Source organism: Canis lupus, chromosome 5, assembly GCF_011100685.1.
Source record: "Canis lupus familiaris isolate Mischka breed German Shepherd chromosome 5, alternate assembly UU_Cfam_GSD_1.0, whole genome shotgun sequence".
NCBI classification, from domain to species: Eukaryota; Metazoa; Chordata; class Mammalia; order Carnivora; family Canidae; genus Canis; species Canis lupus.
Window position 1 is genome coordinate 33,357,472 of NC_049226.1, and position 21,416 is coordinate 33,378,887.

A 21,416-nucleotide genomic window follows, 5' to 3' on the forward strand; every position below is an offset into this window, starting at 1 on the left:
CAGGACCCCACAGGGCTTTTTCTCTGGGAGCCACAGTGCCCCCCAAATACTGCCTGCTTCGAAAGGGGGAAACCCCCACTACCTATCAGTCATGATTCCAGGACTGTGTTAATCTCGATTACTCAAGAGCTGGTGCTCAAATGGAAAACCCACTCTACTTGATCAAGCCACAGGACAGGGTGGCCTGCCTCCAGGTGGCAAACCCACTCACTGAGAGGGAGGATTCTTCCCCAAGCACCACACAGAAAGCAAAGGCTCTTCATTTTAAGTTTTTATTTAAAGTCACATATAAGGTTACTTTACTCCTGCATCTTCTCAATGGTTTCTTCCTTATATTTGCCCTTTTCCTTTCCTACTTGGCGAGATTTGGCTTTACGCTCAAGGATCTTTTTGCGGTCTTTGTCCAGTTTTAGTCTAGTGATAACCACCTGCAGAAAAATAAAACATGTCTAAGCTTTCAACAGTTACCAGCTTCTCAAGCTAACCAAAGTCAGACACACGTTTGTTTCTATTGCAATTTGAGGATCATTAAGTTGGAATAGAGATGTAGCTTCAACCCACAAAACCACAGTATGTTGTGACAAATCTGTTAGAGGCCTCCAGATGATGGTAAATTCTGGTCTTCTGAAGGAAGGTGAGGAAAAGGGTAAGGGGGCACTGAACCAATATAGGTCTGGGAACCTGAACCGAAAGGAAAATCTCTGCCGTCAGAGAGCTTGTATTTCCGCAAACCAATCCAGTGGATGCACACCAGACTTTGATATATAGAAAAACAGGGCAATATGGGGACGCTAAGGACTGCTGCCAAGCAGGGGCTAAATCCTATAGGGTGATCAAACGAGGCCCTACTGACAAGGCTACATACAGACACCTGAAACCTTGAACACAGGATAGTGAGAGACATCAGACCATAAGTACTGTATGATGTCACTAATAGGTGGAAATTGTAAAGTCAAACTTGTGAAAACAAGAATATGGTCAGCAAGAGATGGGGAACAGGACAGATGTTAAGGGTATGAACTTACAGTACAGTAGTGATACATACCCAATATTGTATCATAATCACCAAGCTTGCTAAGATACTTATATAGCACATTAAAAGTGTGAATTATCCCTACAACGGCAATCCCTTTATATACAAATCCTTTTATATACAAATCTATTGAACATCTTACACACCTTTAATTTACACATTATGTTAAATGTATTTCTGTAATAGGAAACATGGGGCACTTGGGTGGCTCTGTCTGTTTAAATGTCTGCCTTTGGCTCAGGTCACGATCTTTCCGGGTCCTAGGATGGAGCTCCATGTCTGGCTCCCTGCTCAGCGGGGAGTGTGCTCCTCCCTCTACCAAAGACATAAATAAAATCCAAAAAAAAAAAAGAAGGAAACAAAAAAGACAAATACCTGAAAAGAAAGGAATACCTAAAGAAAGTGAAGAGTTGCTTTGGTAAAAGTTACAGCAAGTACAAAGGTACAGGGGCAGAACAACTTGGAAGTTTTACAGGTTGTGTTTCTTAATTTTAAGTGTGCCTAAGAATCAGAGAGCTTCTTAACATAGATCCCTGGACCCTGCCCCCTGTCCCCAGTAGAGCTGGGAACAGAATGTGGAATCTACCAGGTGGGCCAGGTGATGCTGCTAACAGAGGACACACCACGATTAACATGGCTGGAAGAGGAGCCAGGAGACCAGTAGACCAAGTCATGAAAAGAGGACATCTACAAGTGGCTGGTGAGGGGATCAAGACCTTGCAGGCCACTTTGATGGGAACAGATGGGATTCTGGATATAACCTGACAGCAGCTAAGGGGGTGGGGGTGAGTGGAGACAAGCTGCCATACAAGGTGAGGATGGCAAATAGTGAACAAATTCAGAAGTCTGAACATATTAGGTTTGCGGTTATCAATTAGAAATCCAAGCTGAAAGGCAAAATAAGCAATTGGGTATTGATATTTGGGTTGGAGTCATCAGCCTTTAGAGGTCTGAATTCCTCAGAATGAAATATAACAGATGAGGACTGAGCCACAGTGAAGGCAATCCTACGCCGTGCTGTCTTGAAAAAACGAAGAATGTATCCTTGGATTGGTGACCAGGACAACAGCCTATCTATTGGTGGACCAAATATAAGACTGGCGATGCCTAGAAAATGGCCCAATTCCTTGCTCTCAGGAGACACACATAGAAGAATTAAAGGGAAGGGTCATCACGCCTGTAATCCTTTGGGGATAGGGCAGGGAAGTAAGGAACATGGGAAAATGCTAGTAGTGAATTCCAGCTCAAAGAGATGCAGGAATTTTGCTCCATCAACCCTTCAACTTTTCTGTAGTTTGAAAAAACAGATTTATGGCAGCACCAGAAGAACTTTTAAAAATTGTTAGAAAAAAACTTGAGACTGCAATATCAGAGAATTCACATTCAAGCCTCAGACAGGCACCTACTATGGCAGACCAGAATTTCTATCCTTGCTCAGACACTACCACTATCGACGAGATCTTAGCTTCTGGGCTTCGCTTTTCCCATTTGTAATGGCTTAATACTTTGCAGGGTCATAAAGTTGCCATACTACTTACTTGGCTTTATTTATTTATTTTTTAAATATTTGTTTTAGGAGGGGAGGGGAGGGGAGGGGAGGGGAGGGAAAAAGGAATCTCAATCTGACTGTGCCGAGCAGGGAGCCCCATAGGGAGGCTCAATCCCAGAATCCTGAGATCATGACCTGAGCCAAAACCAAGAGTCGAATGTTTAACCCACTGAGCCACCCAGGTACCCCTGCTTACTCAACAGGGTATCAGCTCCATTTACTAGAAAAATTACTGTATTTCTGAGATTTTAAGATTTGTTCACTGTGACTTTTGAGGAAAAAAATACATAAAATATACACGATGACTGTTAAAGACCCCTCGATTTGAAAAAATTTCCAGAACTCCATTCAAATACTGTATGTTTAAGACTAGTTCCTAGCATGGCAAGCCGTGCCCATGTTGGGATGTTGGCTGGACAGGGTCCGGTGTGGACAGCCCCTCTTACCAAAAACGGCTTGGTCAGAAAAGGGGCTACCCCCTTGCCTGTCAAGCAACACAGGGTCGTGGAGAATCTGGTCCTAAACCATTCAGACATCCTGCTTCTGGGTTGGGGCTTTTTTTTTTTTTTATAAATTTTTATTTATTTATGATAGTCTCACACACACACAGAGAGAGAGAGAGAGAGAGGCAGAAACACAGGCAGAGGGAGAAGCAGGCTCCATGCACCGGGAGCCCGACGTGGGATTCGATCCCGGGTCTCCAGGATCGCGCCCTGGGCCAAAGGCAGGCGCCAAACCGCTGCGCCACCCAGGGATCCCTGGGTTGAGGTTTTGAATGTAGCAGAGTGGCTCCCTTCCCGCGATCTACTGAAAGTCCACGCTTGACACAAGGGTTTGTAAAAGATAAAAGGAAAAAAAAATACTGCGTTCTAGAACCTCTAAAATCAGGGATTCTATTTCTTTGGGACGGCTCTGCAAACAAGCTATCACATTTGCTAACACTTCCGGGAACTTCCTTCTCTACCCTCGAGCATTCTCAATAATACCTACCTTGCTAGGGTGAATGCCCACGTGGACAGTTGTGCCATTTGCCTTCTCTCGCTGTACTCGTTCAATGTAGATGACATACTTCTTCCTGTAAACCTGGACTACTTTGCCGATTTGCTGACCTTTGTAGTGTCCCCGCACAACCTAAATTAAAAAAAAAAAAAAAAAAAAAAAAAACACCCCAGAAATATTAAGATTAACCTTGTGAACCAAGAAAGCTACAAATCATATAAACATCAGATCTGCAAGACCTTTCAATCTTGAAAGACTTAACAGTTAACGGAAACGTGCCAGTAATTCTCTCTGGCTTTAACCTGCAAATAAACCAAAGTATAGTGATGGACAGCGCATCCATCAACTGGTGGTCAATAAGCAGCAGTGGGCTTGGTAAAAGGTTAAAAACGAGCACACTTCAGCTTTTCATAGCAGGTTGACAACAAGGAGCTTTTACTTCATCTCGAAGGAAGCAAGAGGCCATAAAATTAAATCCACAACCCATTCAAACGTCCAACTCAGTGCCAGAGCTGGCAGCAGCAAATACGTATGGGAACCAATTTTTTGTGCTCGCTTCGGCAGCACATATACTAAAATTGGGAACCAATTCTTTCCCAAAGTTTCAGTTTCCTACCCAGGAGTCCTAGTGATCACATTTGTCAGGCAGCAACACAAAGTGCTTCTGCACAGACGGTTCTTTACAGCTGCAGATTTCCTCGCATTACGAGATCTGGAAAACAGAGACTACCTCCCGCATCCACTGGCAATCCTGGCACCAGCACAGTAACAACCAGTGGCTGTTCTCAACCCACACCACTATCTGGGGACTTTTTTTTTTTTTATTTAAATGGGCGTTAACCTCATCCAATAATACTGGGGACAGACAAGCTGCTTTAGAGACTTGCCTGAATCTTATCAACAGCAGCTGCAGGTTACAGCTAAGAAAACACAAAGATCTTCACTTAAACTGATTTGATGAGTTATTTTTTAAAATTTTTATTTTATTTATGATAGAGAGAGAGAGAGAGGCAGAGACATAGGCAGAGGGAGAAGCAGGCTCCATGCACCGGGAGCCCGACATGGGATTTGATCCCGGGTCTCCAGGATCGCGCCCTGGGCCACAGGCAGGCGCCAAACCGCTGCGCCACCCAGGGATCCCCAATTTGATGAGTTATTTACTAGTAAACGTAATACCACCACGTTAAAACTATTGTTCAGTTAGGGCTTCTGCATCTGGGTTCTGATTCAGACAGACTTCTGTAGATTGTCCTCAAATGCATCTTTGGTGACCAACCACACCAAGAAAAGCTCATCACAAAGTAATGTCCTGGGGCAGGCCGCCTGCATGGCTCAGGGGATGAGTGTTGGCATTTGGCTTCAGGCATGATCCCAGGATCGAGTCCCACACTGGGCTCCTTGCATGGAGGCTGCTTCTCCCTCTATATCCCCGGCTCTCTCATGAATAAAATCTTAAAAAAAGCGGGGGGAGGGGGCAATGCCCTGGCTCTGAATCATCTCTCCTCTTCTGATTAATTATGTCCACATTGTGACGTTTGGAACAATCAATACTTTTTCCGGTTAGATTTTCTAAGATTTTATTTATTTAAGAGCGCCAGCGAGACAGTACAAGCAGGGTGAGGGTCAGAGGGAGAAGCAGACTCCCAGATGAGCAGGGTGTAGGACATAAGCCTGGATCCCAGGACCCGGAGATCGTGACCTGAGCTGGAAGGCAGACACTTCACCGACTGAGCCACCTGGGCGCCCCCCACCCCCCGTTTCATTTTTCAGTTTCCTGTTGCAACCCTGCTCTGGTGCATCATTCCCCGAACACAATCCCTCTTCCAGGCCAGATGTGCAGGACATCCGCCAGGATGACCTGTATCACTGCACCCACTTGCACTTCGTCATCCTTCCGGATGGGCATGGACCGCACGTTGTACTTCTGCCTCAACTCTTTGGAAAGCGGGGAAGACATGATCTTCCTGCGAATGTGGGAAGGCGCATTGAAATGCCGCTTACGATTCTTGCTCCGGTCAGAAGTCACAAACGGATTGAACTTCATGTTGGCTGCAGAGAAAAAGCAAAAGACGCGTTAAAAACCCTTAAAGTGATTGCACGATGTGGTCCGGTTTCCAGACAGGTCACAGCAACGTCACCTTGAGAGGGTGAGCAAGCTCAGGACACGGTCACGTTCTCCCGGGATGCTTCCTCCACAAACATACCCGTTCTAGGTCACACCCTCCGAAACTCCGAAATCCCGGCGGAGGAAGTGAAGACAATTCGCACCTCCATGCGTGAGAGCAAACCGGACCCACAAACTCAGTCACTCTACTAGCACGTCATGCTTTGCAAAGACCAACAACGTCCACACGCTGTGAACTCGAGTGAGAGGACACTGAGCTCCCGACAAAGTGCAGCGTTTCCTCCGTCCCCAAACCTGGGAAATCCCGGGTCCCAAAAGCCGCCTGTTGGGCAAGCGGGGCCTGGAAGGCCCCCGGCTTCAACAGAAAGCTATTTCGAGACCATTCTTTAAGAAACGACCCCGACTAGACTTCTCTCCATCCGCACAGAGCCCTTCCCCTCCAGGCGCCGATGCCGAGTTCTCAAATCCCCTCTCCCCGTCCCTTCCCGAGTCCGGCGGCCCTCAAGCTAGCGGGAAAACAGGTCCAGATCATCCTAGCCGCTCTCCCTGGGTGCTATTCGTTCGCCGGAAGAGTATCGGGCCTCTGGGGTCAAAAGACACCGCGCCCGCGAAAGGATGGCCGCGGATTACTTGCACTCGCATCGCCAAAACTCACCTGCGAGCGCCTCAGCGATGGCCGCAGAAGGGAAGAGAGCCACACGCTACTTCCGGTTCTGTAAGTTTACAAGAGATCTCGCGAGACCGATCATCGCCAGGAGCGAGAGAGGCGCGGGATTTGAATGACAAGAGGAAGCTGGGAAAGAAATGGATGACTAGTGCCCCCCGCGGCCTGGAGGGGAACTGCAAGGAGCTGCAAAACCGCGTCTTTCAGACCCTGGTGCCTCCCTGGGCAGGTCCAGGAAGGGTCGTTCCCGGGCAGGTGGCAGGAGCTGCTCAGAGCGTGACTGTCCCCCCGTGCGTGGTGAGGGAGCGGGCGCCCTCTTCTCCGAGAAAGGACAGGTTGTAGTAGCGGCCGCCAGGTGACCGCTACTGAAGTGGGTTCCGTGGACAACGAGCTCGCCAGCCCTTGGATGAGGGGCCGTGGGGCCCGCCCCAGATTCGGCTGCAGCCGCACACCCGCCTTGCGAGGGTGGGGACCCACGATCCTTCCCTCGCCCCAACCCCCGCGCCGGGAGGCCTGAACCTGCATTTCTAACGAGCTCGCAGGTGACGGATGCCCAGGGTGCAGGTCCAAGACCACACTTGGAAGGAGCCTTTGCAAGGGGAGAACTGTGCCCCTAAGTGTTACTGTCCGCTGTCATTCAGTTCAAGGTCTGGTGGAAGCAGGGCAAGGGGGTGTGCTGCCTGCAAACCGCTTCTGGGGCAGGCGGCAGTGCTTGGGGTTAACTCCTGCAGCTTGCCTGGCCGTGCAGCCGGTGGGGGATCCGTTTCCCTCGAATGAATAAAGCATTATCGTTGAATGAATGATGCAGTGTCACACGGATGGAAGACACGCATTTCATGGTCATAATAGGACGTAGTGAGCTTGCTGAGTCCTGGAGACACTTTTCCACTCACTCTACATTTCTAACTCCATATATATATATATATATATATATATATATATATATATATATATTAAGATTTTATTTATTCATTCATAAGAAACAGAAAGAGAGAGAGGCAGACATAGACAGAGGGAGAAGCAGGCTCCTCACAAGGAGCCAGATGCGGGTCTGGATCCCAGGATCCCCCGGGGATCACAATGGGCCAAAGGCAGGCACTCAAGCCCCGAGCCACCCTAGCATCTCTTTTAACTACTTTAATCCACCAAATAGCCTTGTGATGCTGGTACAGTATTATCGTTCCCACTGTACAGATGGGATCATTGAGTCACAGAGAAGTGAGAGGAACTTGTACCAATTAAGTTGAACCCATAGGTTATAGATGAACCCATGTAAGCTCTTTCCAGTCCCTTCTGATTCGATCCCAATTTCTAGGACTCCATTAGGTCAAGTCAAAGAGTAAGTAACTTGGGGATGCCTGGGTGGCTCAGTGGTTTAGCGCCTGCCTTCGGCCCAGGGTGTGATCCTGGAGTCCCAGGATTGAGTCCCACACGGGGGTCCCCGCAGGGAGCCTGCTTCTCCCTCTGCCTGTGTCTCTGTCTCTCTGTGTGTCTCTCATGAATAAATAAATAAAATAAAAAAAAAGAGTGAGGAAACATGTCTTTGAGGAGCCAGAGTTAAGTCAGTAAAGAACACAGGGTTTTCATGATTTAAAAAAGTTGTGTTTTAAATATACTGTCAACAGCCCCAGATTTTATTCTTAATTGAAAAATTCAGTGAGACTACCTCTATTGCAATTCTTTTTTTTTTTAACTTTTTAAAATGTAAACTCTACACCCAACATGGGGTTCAAACTCACCATGCCAAGATCAAGAGCCATATGCTCCAGGACTGAGCCAGCCAGGTGCCTCTGCAATTCTTTCCAACAAATGTTTATGGAGCGTCTTTTGCTGCCATCCCTAAACTGGACACTGGACTTAAAAAATGAAATTAGTTAGAGCTTCTGCTTGCAGGAAGCTCATTGTCTAAGAGGAGAGATAAACAGTGAAACTAGCATTCATGGGACCCCAGGAAAAGTGCTTTATGAGCTGGCTGCCCTTGGTGGGGTTTTTTTCTTCTTTTTGAAAGAGAGAGAGCACAGGGGCAGAGAGAGGGTTAAGCAGGTTCCATGCTAAGCCCATTGCTGGGCTGGTTCTCATCATCCTGACATTATGACCCTGAGCTCATGACCTGGGCCGAAATCGAGAAGTGGCTGCTTAATGGACTGAGCCACCCAGGTGCCCCACTTTTACTAGTTCTGTGCTTCAGGAATAGGAGAGCATTCTGGGGTCAGGGAAGACTTCTGGGGTGAGATCACCCTTGGCTGAGTTTTGAAGAATGTTAAAGTTAGCTTCATGAGGCAGTAGGAGTAGCTCTCAGGAAGGCTTGCAGCTGTGAAGCAGCATGACGTGTTGTCTCCCGGAGCTAGGTCCTTGTGGCTGGAGTGAGCAGCGTTCAGAGAAAAGCCCATGAGGCTCCCACCTGATCTGAATTTCATTTGGCAGCTGAAAGTTACAGGGAGATGCTCAAGGCTCCTGCCTTCCTACCTTGTCTTCCTCTCTGGTCTTCACAGACTCATCCTCTCCCTTTTTGTTCTTATTAGATTCCCTAACCCCCCCTTTCTTTCTTTCTTTCTTTCTTTCTTTCTTTCTTTCTTTCTTTCTTTCTTTCTTTCTTTCTTTCTTTCTTTCTTTCTTTCAAGTGTTATTTATTTAAGTAATCTCTATGCCCAATGTGGGACTCGAACTCACAACCCCAGGATCAAGCATTGCATGCTCTTCTGATGGAGCCAGCTGGTTGCCCATTCACCCCCACTTCTTTGGGTCTCCCCTAGCCTCTTCCTCTCTTCCCACAAAGGCCCTCTCTGTTGTCTCATCATCCTCATCATTCTCTGCTGTTGCCCTTCCCTCTGGAGGCCTCCTTAGCCCATGCAACACTGAGTCATTGAAATTAAACCTTCAGGCCACCATTTGGACAGCACAGCCACTTTGTGTGGTGCGAAGATTGCCAGGGTACAAATTGCATGCACAGATGCAAATTACTGGTGGCCTTGTTGTGAAGTCTGTTTACCTGCATAAATGTCTTGGCTCAGCTCTGCATGATCCTCTGGCCACCTAGCCTGGCTGCCCCTCCACTTCCTTACATGTCTCTTACATGATTTGACAAAGGTCCTTTTATTTATTTTTTTAAAGATTTTATTTGTTTATTAGAGAGAGAGAGCACAGCAGGGGGAGAGGGAGAAGCAGGCTACCCGCTGAGCAGGGAGCCCAATGCGGGACTCCCTCCCAGGACCCCGAGATCATGATCTGAGCTGAAGGCAGACGTTTAACCCACTGAGCCACCCAGGTAACGGTGGTGGCTTTTAAATGGACTCTGTCAGGTTGTTTTGAGGCTGGTCTTTGCGAAGCCCTAAGACAAACTGGCTATTCAGATTCTACATCTACATCCCTTGGACTAAACTTTTTTTTTTCTAGACACCAAACCATCCCATTTCTTCCTTCCTTTCTCCCTGCTTTCCTGCCTTCACTCATGCATTCTTCAAAGATCTCTCCAACTCTTACTCTTTACCAAATCCTATGCCATGCAAGCTTCATATACAAAGACCAGTAAGATACAAAGACCAGTGAGATCTAGCCTCCCTTGAAGGGGCACGGTGTCTAGAAGGAAGAAATGGCTCTGTCAACAAATGGGCATAACACAGCGTCCCTGGGAAGATGACGGGATGCAGTCCATTTTTTATATTAAAATTATTCATTCATTCATTCATTCATTCATTCATTCATGAGAGGCACACAGAGAGAGGCAGAGGGAGAAGCAGGCTTCCTGCGGGGAGGTGATGTGGGACTCAATCCCAGGACCCCAGGGATCACACCCTGAACCGAAGGCAGATGCTCAACCACTGAGCCACCCAGGTGCCCCAGGATGCAGCCAATTCTAACTGAAGTTGGATGTGGTGAGATTTCTACAGGCGAACACTTAAACTGTTTCTGGAAAGCTGGGTGAGAGTTTTTCAGGTAGACAAGAGGGGAAATATGTTCCAGGTAGAGGGAGCCACCCAAGCAAAGGCCTCGAGTCCTACACCAACAGAACTTGTTGGATCTACAAATAGTTTGTGTTGCGAATCAGTTTGTCTCAGGTAAGAGGAGGATGAGGGAAGTTGTGAGGACGAGGCCAGGTTATTCTGCCCCCCCCCCCCCACAAAAAAAGGACATCTGGACTGATGAGGGTGTCAAAGGGAGAAGTGAAGAGATTCACAGGGCTGTCTGAGTCATTGCAGGCTTTGCTGAGGGTGGAGGTCATGGGATGGTATCTGAGGGGCATAGAGACTCCTGGGAATCCTGGCCCAGGGCTCACCAGAAATGTATGGATCCTTACATTTAGCTTGGTAGGCTTATACTGTGCAAGTACTTATTAAAAGTAAAGGTTAGGGACGCATGGGTGGCTCAGTGGTTGAGCATCTGCCTTCAGCTCAGGGCATAATCCAGGGGTCCTGGGATCGAGTCCCACATCGGGGTCCCCGCAGGGAGCCTGTTTCTCCCTCTGCCTCTCTCTGTGTGTCTCTCATGAATAAATAAAATCTTAAAAAAATAAAATTAAATTAAAGATTATTGTGAGAGGAGGTAGCAAAGTGTGTGTGCATAATCCCAGGCATTCATCCACCCGTCTATCTACTTATCTAATGGCATCTTTCTGGAGTGTCCTGACCTCAGGGTGGTTGCTTAAAGCAAAAGCTTATACTTGACAAAGGAAAAGAAGGCAGAGAAAAATCCAAACGGGCACATTAAATGATCCAGCCCAAAGATGTCCATAGGAACTGAGAAACACTGAGTCAAATATGAAGCTTTTTTTTACCTCCTTCCTGTTAAGCAGGAGATGTCACACCTCTAACCAGACAAGCCAGCCCTGCCAAACTGGTCGGTAGCTGACACTCTTGAGCTGCAAGTAGGGGTAGTCAGGTAGTCAGGGGCAGTTCTTGGATGTTCTTGGGGCCAGCACCTCATGGAGTAACAAGTGTGGATGCTGAAAATATCCCTAGCATCGGATAGCATTTTTCAATTTAATTTTTGAGTAAGTAGTACCTTTGCTTGTTTCAGAAAGTATCAAAGCGGGGGCGCCTGGGTGGCTCAGTGGGTTAGGCATCTGCCTCAGCTCAGATCATGGTCTCAGGGTCCTGGGATCGAGACTTGCATCTGGCTCCCTGCTCGGTGGACCGTCTGCCTCTCCCCCTGCTCATGTTCTCTCTCTCTCTCTAAAGAATTTTTTTTTCTCCAAAGAGTTTTTTAAAAAAGTATCAAAGGGAAGGAAAAATCACCCCCGTCTTGTCCCATCAGTTATCATCCCCTTGCACAGTTAATCACCGTGACTAGTTTTTTTTGCCATCTTCTCAATTTCTTGATGCATAAATAAGCACATAGGAATGTGAGGGGCACCTGGGTGGCTCAGGGGTTGAGCATCTGTCTTTGGCTCAGGTTGTGATCCTGGGGTCCTGGGATGAGTCCCACATCGGGCTCCTCACAGGGAGCTTGCTTCTCCCTTTTTTTTTAAATTTTTTTTTAATTTTTATTTATTTATGATAGTCACACAGAGAGAGAGAGAGGCAGAGACACAGGCAGAGGGAGAAGCAGGCTCCATGCACCGGGAGCCCGACGTGGGATTCGATCCCGGGTCTCCAGGATCGCGCCCTGGACCAAAGGCAGGCGCTAAACCGCTGCGCCACCCAGGGATCCCTTGCTTCTCCCTTTGCCTGTGTCTCTGCCTCTTTCTCTGTGTCTTTCATGAATAGATAAATAATATTTCTAAAAAAGCACACATAGGAATGTGAATTCTTACTCCCCCCACCCTTCCACAATGTTCCACACTGTGTTTTTCCCATTGGCCACTGTACCTTGGAGATACTCTGTGGCAATATCCACAAGTTGATCTAGAGGATACATTTCTAGGATAGGACTTTCTGGATCAAAAGGTGGAAATGTTGATAGCTAATGTCAAATTTCCCTTCCCAGGGGCTTTACCCATATACATCCCACCACCGAACCTGCTTTCCTTCCTTTGGCGGCAGAGTGGGTTTTGAGTCCTTCAGGGTTTGACAGGCTAACAGGTGAAAGTTGGGACACCTGTAGAAGTTTTAATTTACATGTCTTTCACAAGTGTCACCGACTAGATGCTTAAGATCCATTTGCATTAGTCTTTTCTGAGCTGTCTCTTTCATCTAATGTGGATTATCCGGAAAGTCCAAGCTCAGCGCTTTGCACGTGCATCGGTGATGTCTCTGCAATCTTTGAGAAAATATACATATACCTTTATTTATAAAATAGCCATTCGACATTCTCTGAAAATAAAAGAAGTGCCGTCTGGGAGTCACCTCTGAACAATATGAAAACACTGCGGGTATTTTGAAATCAACTTTTGGCAAATGCAACGGAATCTGAGAATCACATCCCCAGAAATTCATGACGTTGTTTAAAGCAGCCTGGCTGAGGTTAAAACAAGACTCATTGGAGTCTTTGTAAATTTAGCATTTTTAGTCCTATAATAAATATATTTCCCATGAACCCACCTGTATCCCTCCCCAAATAGCACCTATGTGCTTCTCTAGTCTTGAAAAGAGCATAAAGAAGACCATAAGTGTTTTCAATCAGCTCTCCATGTGTCCCAAATATCCCCTCTGGGGGGGAACCCCATTCCCCAGGGGTCCCCAAATGGGTCTGGGGACTTGGGAACCAGATAAAAGGCAGGGTGCTGTTTCTTTCCCCACCGATAGTGACCTTTGCCGAGGGAGGTATAAGTTGCAGGGGGACTTAGCTGCTGGCACGCCTGGCTTGTGAACAACCACCTGTTTGAGAGAGGATCTGGAAGTTTTTGTTGTTTTTAATTCAAAAATAAAGATCATGGCCCTTACTAAATAGAAAACAGCTGTCTGCAAGTGACTTGCCCCACAGGCAAGACCCAGTCTGAGGCTTCTTGAGTGGCCGTCCCCGCGGAGCCCTAGCACAGCCCAGGGTGGGGTTGGCAGGAGCTGGGGTTCAGCATTTGTTGAGACAGTGGCGTCCCTGACAAGCACACCCATCCTTGCCCAGCTGGGAATCCGCCCAGGGAAACTGGCCCAGCTGGTGTGGCCTCTAATAAGTGGTTGGGTCATGAGGAGGAGGAGGAGGACCTGGGCTAGGAAGGAGTGGGGGCAGCCCCTAGGGGTTAATTTGCCCGCATAGCTCTCCGCTGACTCAAGTCTCGGCCTTCAGGCTCCCCCTGTGCTCCTGGCCCACCAGTCCATCCTTGGGAACTCCAGGATTCAAACTTTGGACCACTCCTTGGGCTTGGGAGGCTTGCAGAGACCTCTAGCCTCCACTCCTGTGCCTTGATGTTGCCACATTCCCCAGGATGATGCTTTCCTGTCATGTCTCCCAGAAATCCTAGGCCACAGCCTCTGAGATCAGCTTCTCCACCAGCGAAGACCTTACAGGCTGGTGATTTGGGGGCGGGAAGGCATATGCTTGCCCAGCTGTAGGCTCATGGGTGGTTGCTGAGATCCTGGGAAAGGTGCTTTGACCCCTGAGCCACTCCTTCTGTTTGTTCCTGCGAGCCAGCTAGAGAAGCCTGGGTGGGAACTCTGACCTGGACGAGTCCTGCCTTGGAGCCCCCATCCAGCCACTATAGGGCCCCATCTGGCCCCACCTGGCTTCAGGTGGGTCACCTGGCAGATAGGGACCACATCTCAGGGCTGGTGACCCCATAGTACGAGGGGGACCACCTGTCTTCCCACCTTGCTCAGTTCCAGCCTGGAGGAGGGGGAAGTATCTGTTGAGGATAGCCCCCCATCCAGGGAGGGACATAGCTGTTGCTCCCAGAAAGGGTTGGCACCCCATTTTGTACCCTGGATGCATGGAGTTTGGGTTTGGGCCCAGAGCTCAGCTCCAGCCGTAGAGATCATCAGCGCCCAGCCTCCCCCCATGGGGCAGGTGGTGTGGGAGGTGGGGACGCCATCCAGGGTCCAGACTGCTGGCCCTGGGGTCTCGCCCCATCCAGGCCCCCCCTCCCCCGCCAGCTACACTCAGCCCAGGGTGGCGCTCAGGCCTGCTTCCTCACCAGCAGCACCCAGGGCAGGATGGCGGCCACCACAGCCACCACTGCGACGAGCGTGATGAGCAGCAGGGCCCGTGAGCGGCAGCAGAAGGCCCGGCCTGCACTGGGGGCCGGTGACGCCTCAGACAGCTCGGCCAGGCTGCGGCGGGGCAGCACGCTGTCCTGCTCCCCCAGGGGCATCCCGTGGCGGCTAATGACAAAGACCTGGGGCTCCCGGACCAGGCCAGGTGGCGGGTCTGAGGGGGGCTGGGCGCCCTGGCTGGGGGCCGGCCTCCACACCTGGGGGTTCGTGTGGCCCAGGGCGTCGGGCAGGCCCATGGGCACGGCCAGGGTCTGCGAGCTCCGGTCCAGCACCGAGGGCCAGCGGGAGCTCTTCTTGCTGAGGAAGGTGACGTAGCGGCAGATGGGGCAGACGATGGTCCTCTGGACCTGGCCGTCCACGCGGGTGGAGAGCAGGTACTTGACCAGGCAGTCGTGGCAAAACACGTGGCCGCAGCTCAGCGTGCGGCTGGCGCCCTCCAGGTCGCGGAACTTCTCGTAGCACACGGGGCACTCGCTGCCCGAGCTGTCTTTGCTCTCTCCTTCGGACATGGCCACTCTGCCAAGGCAGGGCCTTAGCTGCGGGAGGGAAGGGCCGGGAGCTGCCAGCCCTCTCCCTCCTTCCCAACTCCCTCCCACCTGCCTTCTGCCCCCCTCTCTCTTGTCCTCCTCTGCTGCCCCTCCCCAAGTGCCTACCCGGCTTACACTGAGACTAGGACCTAGGGCCCAGGCCCCTTAGGAGGAGATGAGGGGGGCACCTCTACAAGGGGCTTTGGGAGACCCATAAGGAGCAACTCCAGCCCCGGGAAACTGGTTCGAGGTACATGGAATGTGTTGAAGTCTGACCTCCCTGATACCTCACCTGGGCACACTGACTTGGTGAGGTCATCACCTCACCTCTTCCTGCTTGGATGCCTGCAGTGAAGGCAGCAGGACCCAGTTCCTAGGGGAAGCAGGCAGCTAAGCCGATGCTCCCCCAGACTCAGCCCGGTCTCCAGTGTGGCTGTCCCCAGAGTGGTCATTTCCTAGAAGATCCTCTGCTGCTCCTCTATCTCCCTGCTCAGGGATTGGCTGATCCATTGGATCGCATCCAGCCATTGGATTGCATTCCTCTGTGCTAAGCGTGGCTATAAAGCAATGACTGTTTTGAAAATAAAGCTCAGAACTTACACATCCAAATGCCTGCTGGCCCTCTGTGTAGTCACGGCAGGGAGCTGTGGGCTCGTACCTCCGCCTGCCACAGCTCACTCATTCTTCAGATTCTTACTGCGCTGCCTGAGGCAGTGAGAGAGAACCTCCTGGTTAACCTTGGCAAAGGCAGATTTTCATCCTTCGAGGATGTGTCTGATATGTTGGAAATGGCCAAAGTCACTGGGATCGAAGCCTGGTGAGAAAGTACAGGAGTGATCAATGGCATGATACTGTTTTAAATTGAAGATACAGTCACCATAAAGTAATTAGGTGGGTTTTAAACATAATCTGAGACCCCAAAGGTGTTCTCAGCAACAGCAGAATTGTTGGATTAAGTACACAGCTCCTCAAGATGCTGGCTTTGAAGGCAGACACCAGATGTCCAGATGTATGTCCAAGTGTCCTCACTTAAGAGTCCAAATGTCCTCACTTAAGATTCCCCCATATCAGGGCACCTGGGTGGCTCAGTGGTTGAGCATCCTGGGATCAAGTCCTGCATCAGGCTCATCTCAGGGAGCCTGCTTCTCCCTCTGCCTGTGTCTCTGCCTCTCTCTGTGTCTTTCATGAATAAAGAAATAGAATCTTAAAAAAAGTCCCCTGTATCATAACTGTGTAGACTAAACTCATCTAGGTTAGCCTCTTTAGAAGGAATTGTGATCACCTGTCTTTGACATTTTCTTCCATCAAGGATGTAGACAAAAGACACCTGAACACACTGACAAATAGAACTCTGTGCCAGCCCCTAGACTCAAGAGATGACATAATGGGAACCAGATCAGTTACTAGAAAAAACTGTAGTTTCTCAAATCATAAATCTTTTGGCATCTCTCTCCTCTCTTGGCTTGGTCCTAAGTGCATTTTGCCAAGTTGAAAATGCCCCATAAGGAATAAGGAGCAAAAATATGTAAAGGTGGGGATGGGGGAACTGGGACCTTGAAGACAGCTCCAAAACCTTTTCAAGCTTTGGTCTCTGGGTGATCAGTGTGGCCCCCAGGCTGGGGGTGAGGGTTTCAAATGTTCAGACTCTGGAACTGAGTTCAAATCCTTGATATACCTATTATTGTCTGTATGACCTCAAGCAAATTGTTTAACCTGAGCCTGTTCCCCATCTCTAAGATGGGGGTAATATTATTGTTTTCCTCTCAGAGTTGTTCAGAGTAATTTTTTTTTTTGAGATTTCATTTATTTGAGAGAGACAGTGAGCATGAGCAGGGGGAGTAGTAGCAGGAAAGGGAGAAGCATACTCTCTGCTGAGCAGGGAGTCCAATGTGGGTCTTGATCCCAGGGCCCCAGGATCATGACTCGAACCAAAGGCAGATGCTTCACCTACTGAGCCACCCAGGTGCCCCTGGAGTTGTTCAGAGTATTAAGTAAGCTAATATGAGTGAAGAGTTTGGCACACAGTACATGCTTAACAAATGGTAGATGTCATTGTTAAGGCCAGCCAAATCCTCTAGCATCTATCTTCTTCTTCTTTCCAGTTGTTCTTATTATGTAGATGACTAAAAAAAAAAAGTAACGCACATCTCTGACAGAGGGAAGCCCCCGTCAAATTAGAGTAACTATACAAGATGATGAAGATCTGTGGCTCCCGGGGCAGACTGGACAAAAGGTTCAAGGAGGGATTAGATAAATGATGGGCAGTAGATAACAATCAAGATGGTGAATCCAATGTTTCTGTCATTTCTGTTTCATAACACACTTGCAGATGTCTAAACTAAACTGGGGTTTTCTCAAGGATGACCATGATTCTCTTAAGCCAACTTCTAATATGTCCCCCTGTATCTCACAGTGCCCCACAGGCATATGGCAGCAGTTCCATCCATCCATTGATCCGTTGATCCCTCCATTCTCCCACCCACCCATCCACCCATCCATCCAATTATTCAATAAATAGTTATTGCGCTCCTGCTGTGTGCTAGGTACTGACCTTTGGCATCGAAGATAAGCCGGTTCAAGAAGGTCCTTCATGAAACTTTAGAGTAGTGGATATGTATAACTGGTTTTGAAAAAGAGATTTTTTTAAAAAAATTTTATTTATTTATTCATGAGAGACACGCAGAGAGAGAGAGAGAGAGAGAGAGAGAGAGAGAGAGAGAGAGGCAGAGGGAGAAGCAGGCTCCAGACAGGGAGCCCGATGTGGGACTCGATCCTGGGTCTCCAGGACCAGGCCCTGGTCTGAAGGTGACGTTAAACCGCTGAGCCACCTGGGGTGCCCAAGATTTTTTTTTTAAAAGAAGGAATGGTGATAGGTAGCTGAAGTTGTTTGAGTAACTGAGAAGTAGGTATCAAGGTAGGCAAGAGAATTAAAGCAGATAGTTAAAGAATGCTAGGGGAAGGAAGGGCTTTTGAGGTCATTTAGTCAAATCTAGTCTTATAGGGGAGCAGAGGTAGGTCCAGAGAGGAGGAAATGACTTGGGTGAAGTCACTTGGGGAAGGTGACAGAGAGGGAGATGGCAGAGAGAGAGAGAAGGACGGAGAGAGGAAATTCTATAGATGACATAGAGAACATTAGAGGGTTGTAAGTAGCTATGTAGCTGAGTCAGGAAGCACTATCCTCCTCAGGAGGAGCAGGGGAGGGGGGAGGAGAGCCTCTAATAGTCATTGGAGTTTGAAGAAAAGTAAAAGGGATCCAGGGATGCAGAAGACATTCCAGGTCCCCACTGGTGGCCTCCCTGGGCAATCCTTTCTTCTTCCTAGGCTTCAGAAGAGGCACGTCACTCATGCCTGGACAGTGCCACCCATCCCCACCTTCTACTCACTTCTCTTTCTCAGTCTTTCCCTGCCCACTCCCTCTCATTCTCTTGATTCCACTCATTCTTGCTCCTTGAGTTCTTCTCCTGGGCATGCCTCTGTCTTGGGTGCTGGGGCCAGGGTGAAGGCAACAGAAGAAATGCAAGGACCATGCTCTAGTTTGGGTGCACTCTAGCTCAAATACAACATGAGACGTTCTATGCCAAGAGGCAACCCCACTGGTGCTTTAGGAAATGGTGGGAGAGGAGGGCTGGAAAGTCTTTCTAGGTGAGGTGGGACCAGTGTCGAGCTAGTAATAAATAATTATAACAGCGACCATTTATTGAACACTAATTATGTGCTTGGCATGTCGCATCCCTTCCTCATGCAATCCTGACAACAATTCTGGGAGGTAGATATTATCCTCATTTTACAGATGAGGAAACTGAGGCCCAGGGCTTAAGTAACTTCTTCAAAGTCACACGGCTGGGGCAGGATAGACCCAGGGCGCTAGGGATTGCCAACTCTAGTGGGGGTTTGGATGTGCCTCCAAAGGAGAGCAGGGTGATGGAACAGGAGGTCCCAGCCCTCATACCTGTGCAGAAATACTGATTTAACAAATATCCACAGGGGGCACCTGGGTGGCTCAGTGGTTGAGTGTCTGCCTTCGCCTCAGGTTGTGATCCCAGGGTCCTGGGATCGAGTCCTGCGTAGGGATCCCCGCAGGGAGTGTGCTTCTCCCTCTTGCCTATGTCTCTGCCTCTCTCTCACGAATAAATAACTAATTTTTTTTTAATCCACGAATGAAAATACCTTCTGGGAGCTCCAGAATCCAGCTTTTTTTATGTCTAGCATATCTTGTAAAGTGGTTTGAAAAAAAAAGAAAAAGAGGAAAAGATTAAACTTGCTTTACCTTGGTAAAGTCCCTCCTGAGAGTGACTCTAAACAAGGTTGCCACTCCAGCCACTTGTGAGGCAAGGATTGGGCCCGCCAAGGGGCGCTGACCTCATGAAGCCCCAGTGCCCCACTTCACCCAGAGCAGCAGCCTATCGAGAGGGCTGTTTGGGGGAATCATCAGCCCAGGAGATTCCTGCCTCCCCACTTTGGGACTGTGAGCCCCTGAGGCAGAGAGATGCTTCTGGGCTTCCCTCCTGGATTTCCAAAGCGAAGCCCTGTGGCTTCGGTTGTGACCACTCCCCTAGATACCACACACACACACACACACACACACACACACACACACTCCCACACCCCTGTGGCATTCCAGTTTCAGTCCAGAACCTCGCCACGCTCTGGCTGGATCCCACTCCTTCCCCGCCCCCAGCCAGGCCCCCAGACTCACTTTGCTGGGATCAGCATCCACCTCTCCACCACGTCCTCCGCGGAGCAGATCTGAGCCACCCACAGGTGCTGGGCAGACAGCACGTCTTCCTGCTGCTGTTACTGTGACAGCCGCCGCTGAGGCATTTCTTAATGACTGAGCAGGTCTGGAGGACAGTGGAGGGAAGTGAATGTCGCCCAACCCGTTTGAGGCCAGGAGGCTCTTGGCGTTGCCCAGGGCTTTGGCAGCTGCTGGAGTCAGGTGATCTTGACAAGGATGTTCGGAGAGGAGCCCCCAATCTGAGGGGGAGCCCAGGGATGAGTCTCCCAGTGGAGGCAGTGACCCAGGACCCAGGGTGGGCTCCCTATGGGTGGGTCTCCCAATTCCAACAATAAGAAATTTATCCTCATGGTCCTTCACCCTCCCGGACCCATTTCAGTGATCCTCTTCTCAAACCCCTGCTCCGCTGCCATGCACTGGATGGGGGGGGGGTCACATCAGCCTCAGGGAGGCCACAACACCCAATATCATATACAAATATCTGGGTGGTGTGTCCTTATGCATTTGCCATTCATCGAACACTCAAAGAGACTCAGAGCTCCCAAGACCAAACACCATGGGGGTAAAGAATGAGGCAGAGTAAACCAATGAATTAGAAACATGAACCTAAAAAAAAAAAAAAAAAAAGAAACATGAACCTGCCTGGAAAGAAATCCCTGACATCATGGGGAATAGGGATAAATTTCCAAACAATTTGTAAAATACGATTCTATTTATGGAAATTATATATTTTTTATAGAGAAAAATCTGGAATATGATATATCAACCTTGAAAGTAGTTATCTCTGGAGGGACTTTCTAACTTATGCATTTCTGTGGTATTTGAATGTTCATCCTGCTTATTTTGTGATGAGAAATAAATAAACAAGAATAAGGCAGGAACAAAGAGGGTGACAGTGAGAGAACAACTGGATACCATTTGAGGGATTCTCTCCCAGTTTTCTCAGGGCTGGAGGCCCAGTCCTCAAAAAATTGGTTTTCTTTTGAAAAAGGAGCTTCCTGGATCCAAGGCATAGTGTGTGACTTGCGTGAGTGTGACTCAGTAGGGTGCCCCAGGATGGCTCCTCCTGACCTGTCCCATCATGGTCTGTCTCCACGGGGACCCAGAGGCCGGTTGGGTAGGGTAGTCAAGGCGGTGCACCCAGCCACCTCGCCCAGGGACATGGGGATGGCTGAGTGCCAACTGTCACGACAGTCTCATGTTCTTTCTACAAGAGCTGAAGGGGAGGAGTTTCAGGCAGTCCTAGATTTAGCAAATAAAAATGCAGACTGCCTTGGGGAAATGTGTATTTCAGATAAATAACAAATACTTCTTTTAAGTATGAGCATCCTCAGTTCAGTAATTGGGACCTACTTATACTAAAAAATTATTCATTCTTTATCTAAAATTCAAATTTCACTGGACAATTTTGTATGTTTCATTCTGCATCTTCTCCCGTCTGAGAGGGCTCCCCGAATTTCTGTCCTTCCATCAGCACTACCAGGGGTCCCTTCAATAGTTTGGCTCATGACTCTGCCTAGGGCTTCTGGGAGAAAAGGAGACTCAGATACTCATCCTCTGTGCCCTGTATGTCCCTGGGGGAGGGGACTGATCCAGGCTGGCCTGTCTTTAGACTAATGTGATGTGACCCTGGGGTGACAGGAAGTTCCTGGAGCCCCCAAATCTCTTCTACTAGCTCTGCCATGAAGCTTGACTTTGAAGAT

General features: G+C 48.9%; 2 protein-coding genes across 3 annotated transcripts; both read right to left on the minus strand.

Annotated features, from left to right (window-relative positions):
- Nucleotides 1–258: 258 nt before the first annotated feature.
- On the minus strand, nt 259–6,411 carry RPL26 (ribosomal protein L26). The gene is made up of 4 exons (NM_001389228.1): nt 6,362–6,411; nt 5,458–5,630; nt 3,573–3,713; nt 259–428 (listed from the first exon to the last, which is right to left on the minus strand). Exons 2-4 carry the CDS (start codon nt 5,623–5,625, stop codon nt 300–302), a joined length of 438 nt encoding a protein of 145 aa, NP_001376157.1. The 5' UTR covers nt 5,626–5,630; nt 6,362–6,411; the 3' UTR covers nt 259–299.
- Nucleotides 6,412–12,566: 6,155 nt separating this feature from the next.
- Nucleotides 12,567–20,300, minus strand: RNF222 (ring finger protein 222). Of its 2 annotated transcripts, none has more exons than XM_038535527.1 (4): nt 19,675–20,300; nt 17,530–17,598; nt 15,579–15,792; nt 12,567–14,967 (listed from the first exon to the last, which is right to left on the minus strand). In XM_038535527.1, exon 4 carries the CDS (start codon nt 14,958–14,960, stop codon nt 14,355–14,357), a length of 606 nt encoding a protein of 201 aa, XP_038391455.1. In that variant the 5' UTR covers nt 14,961–14,967; nt 15,579–15,792; nt 17,530–17,598; nt 19,675–20,300; the 3' UTR covers nt 12,567–14,354. The 2 variants fall into 2 exon arrangements, with proteins under 2 accessions (XP_038391455.1, XP_038391456.1); XM_038535528.1 differs by having other exon boundaries at nt 12,567–14,987.
- Nucleotides 20,301–21,416: the final 1,116 nt, after the last annotated feature.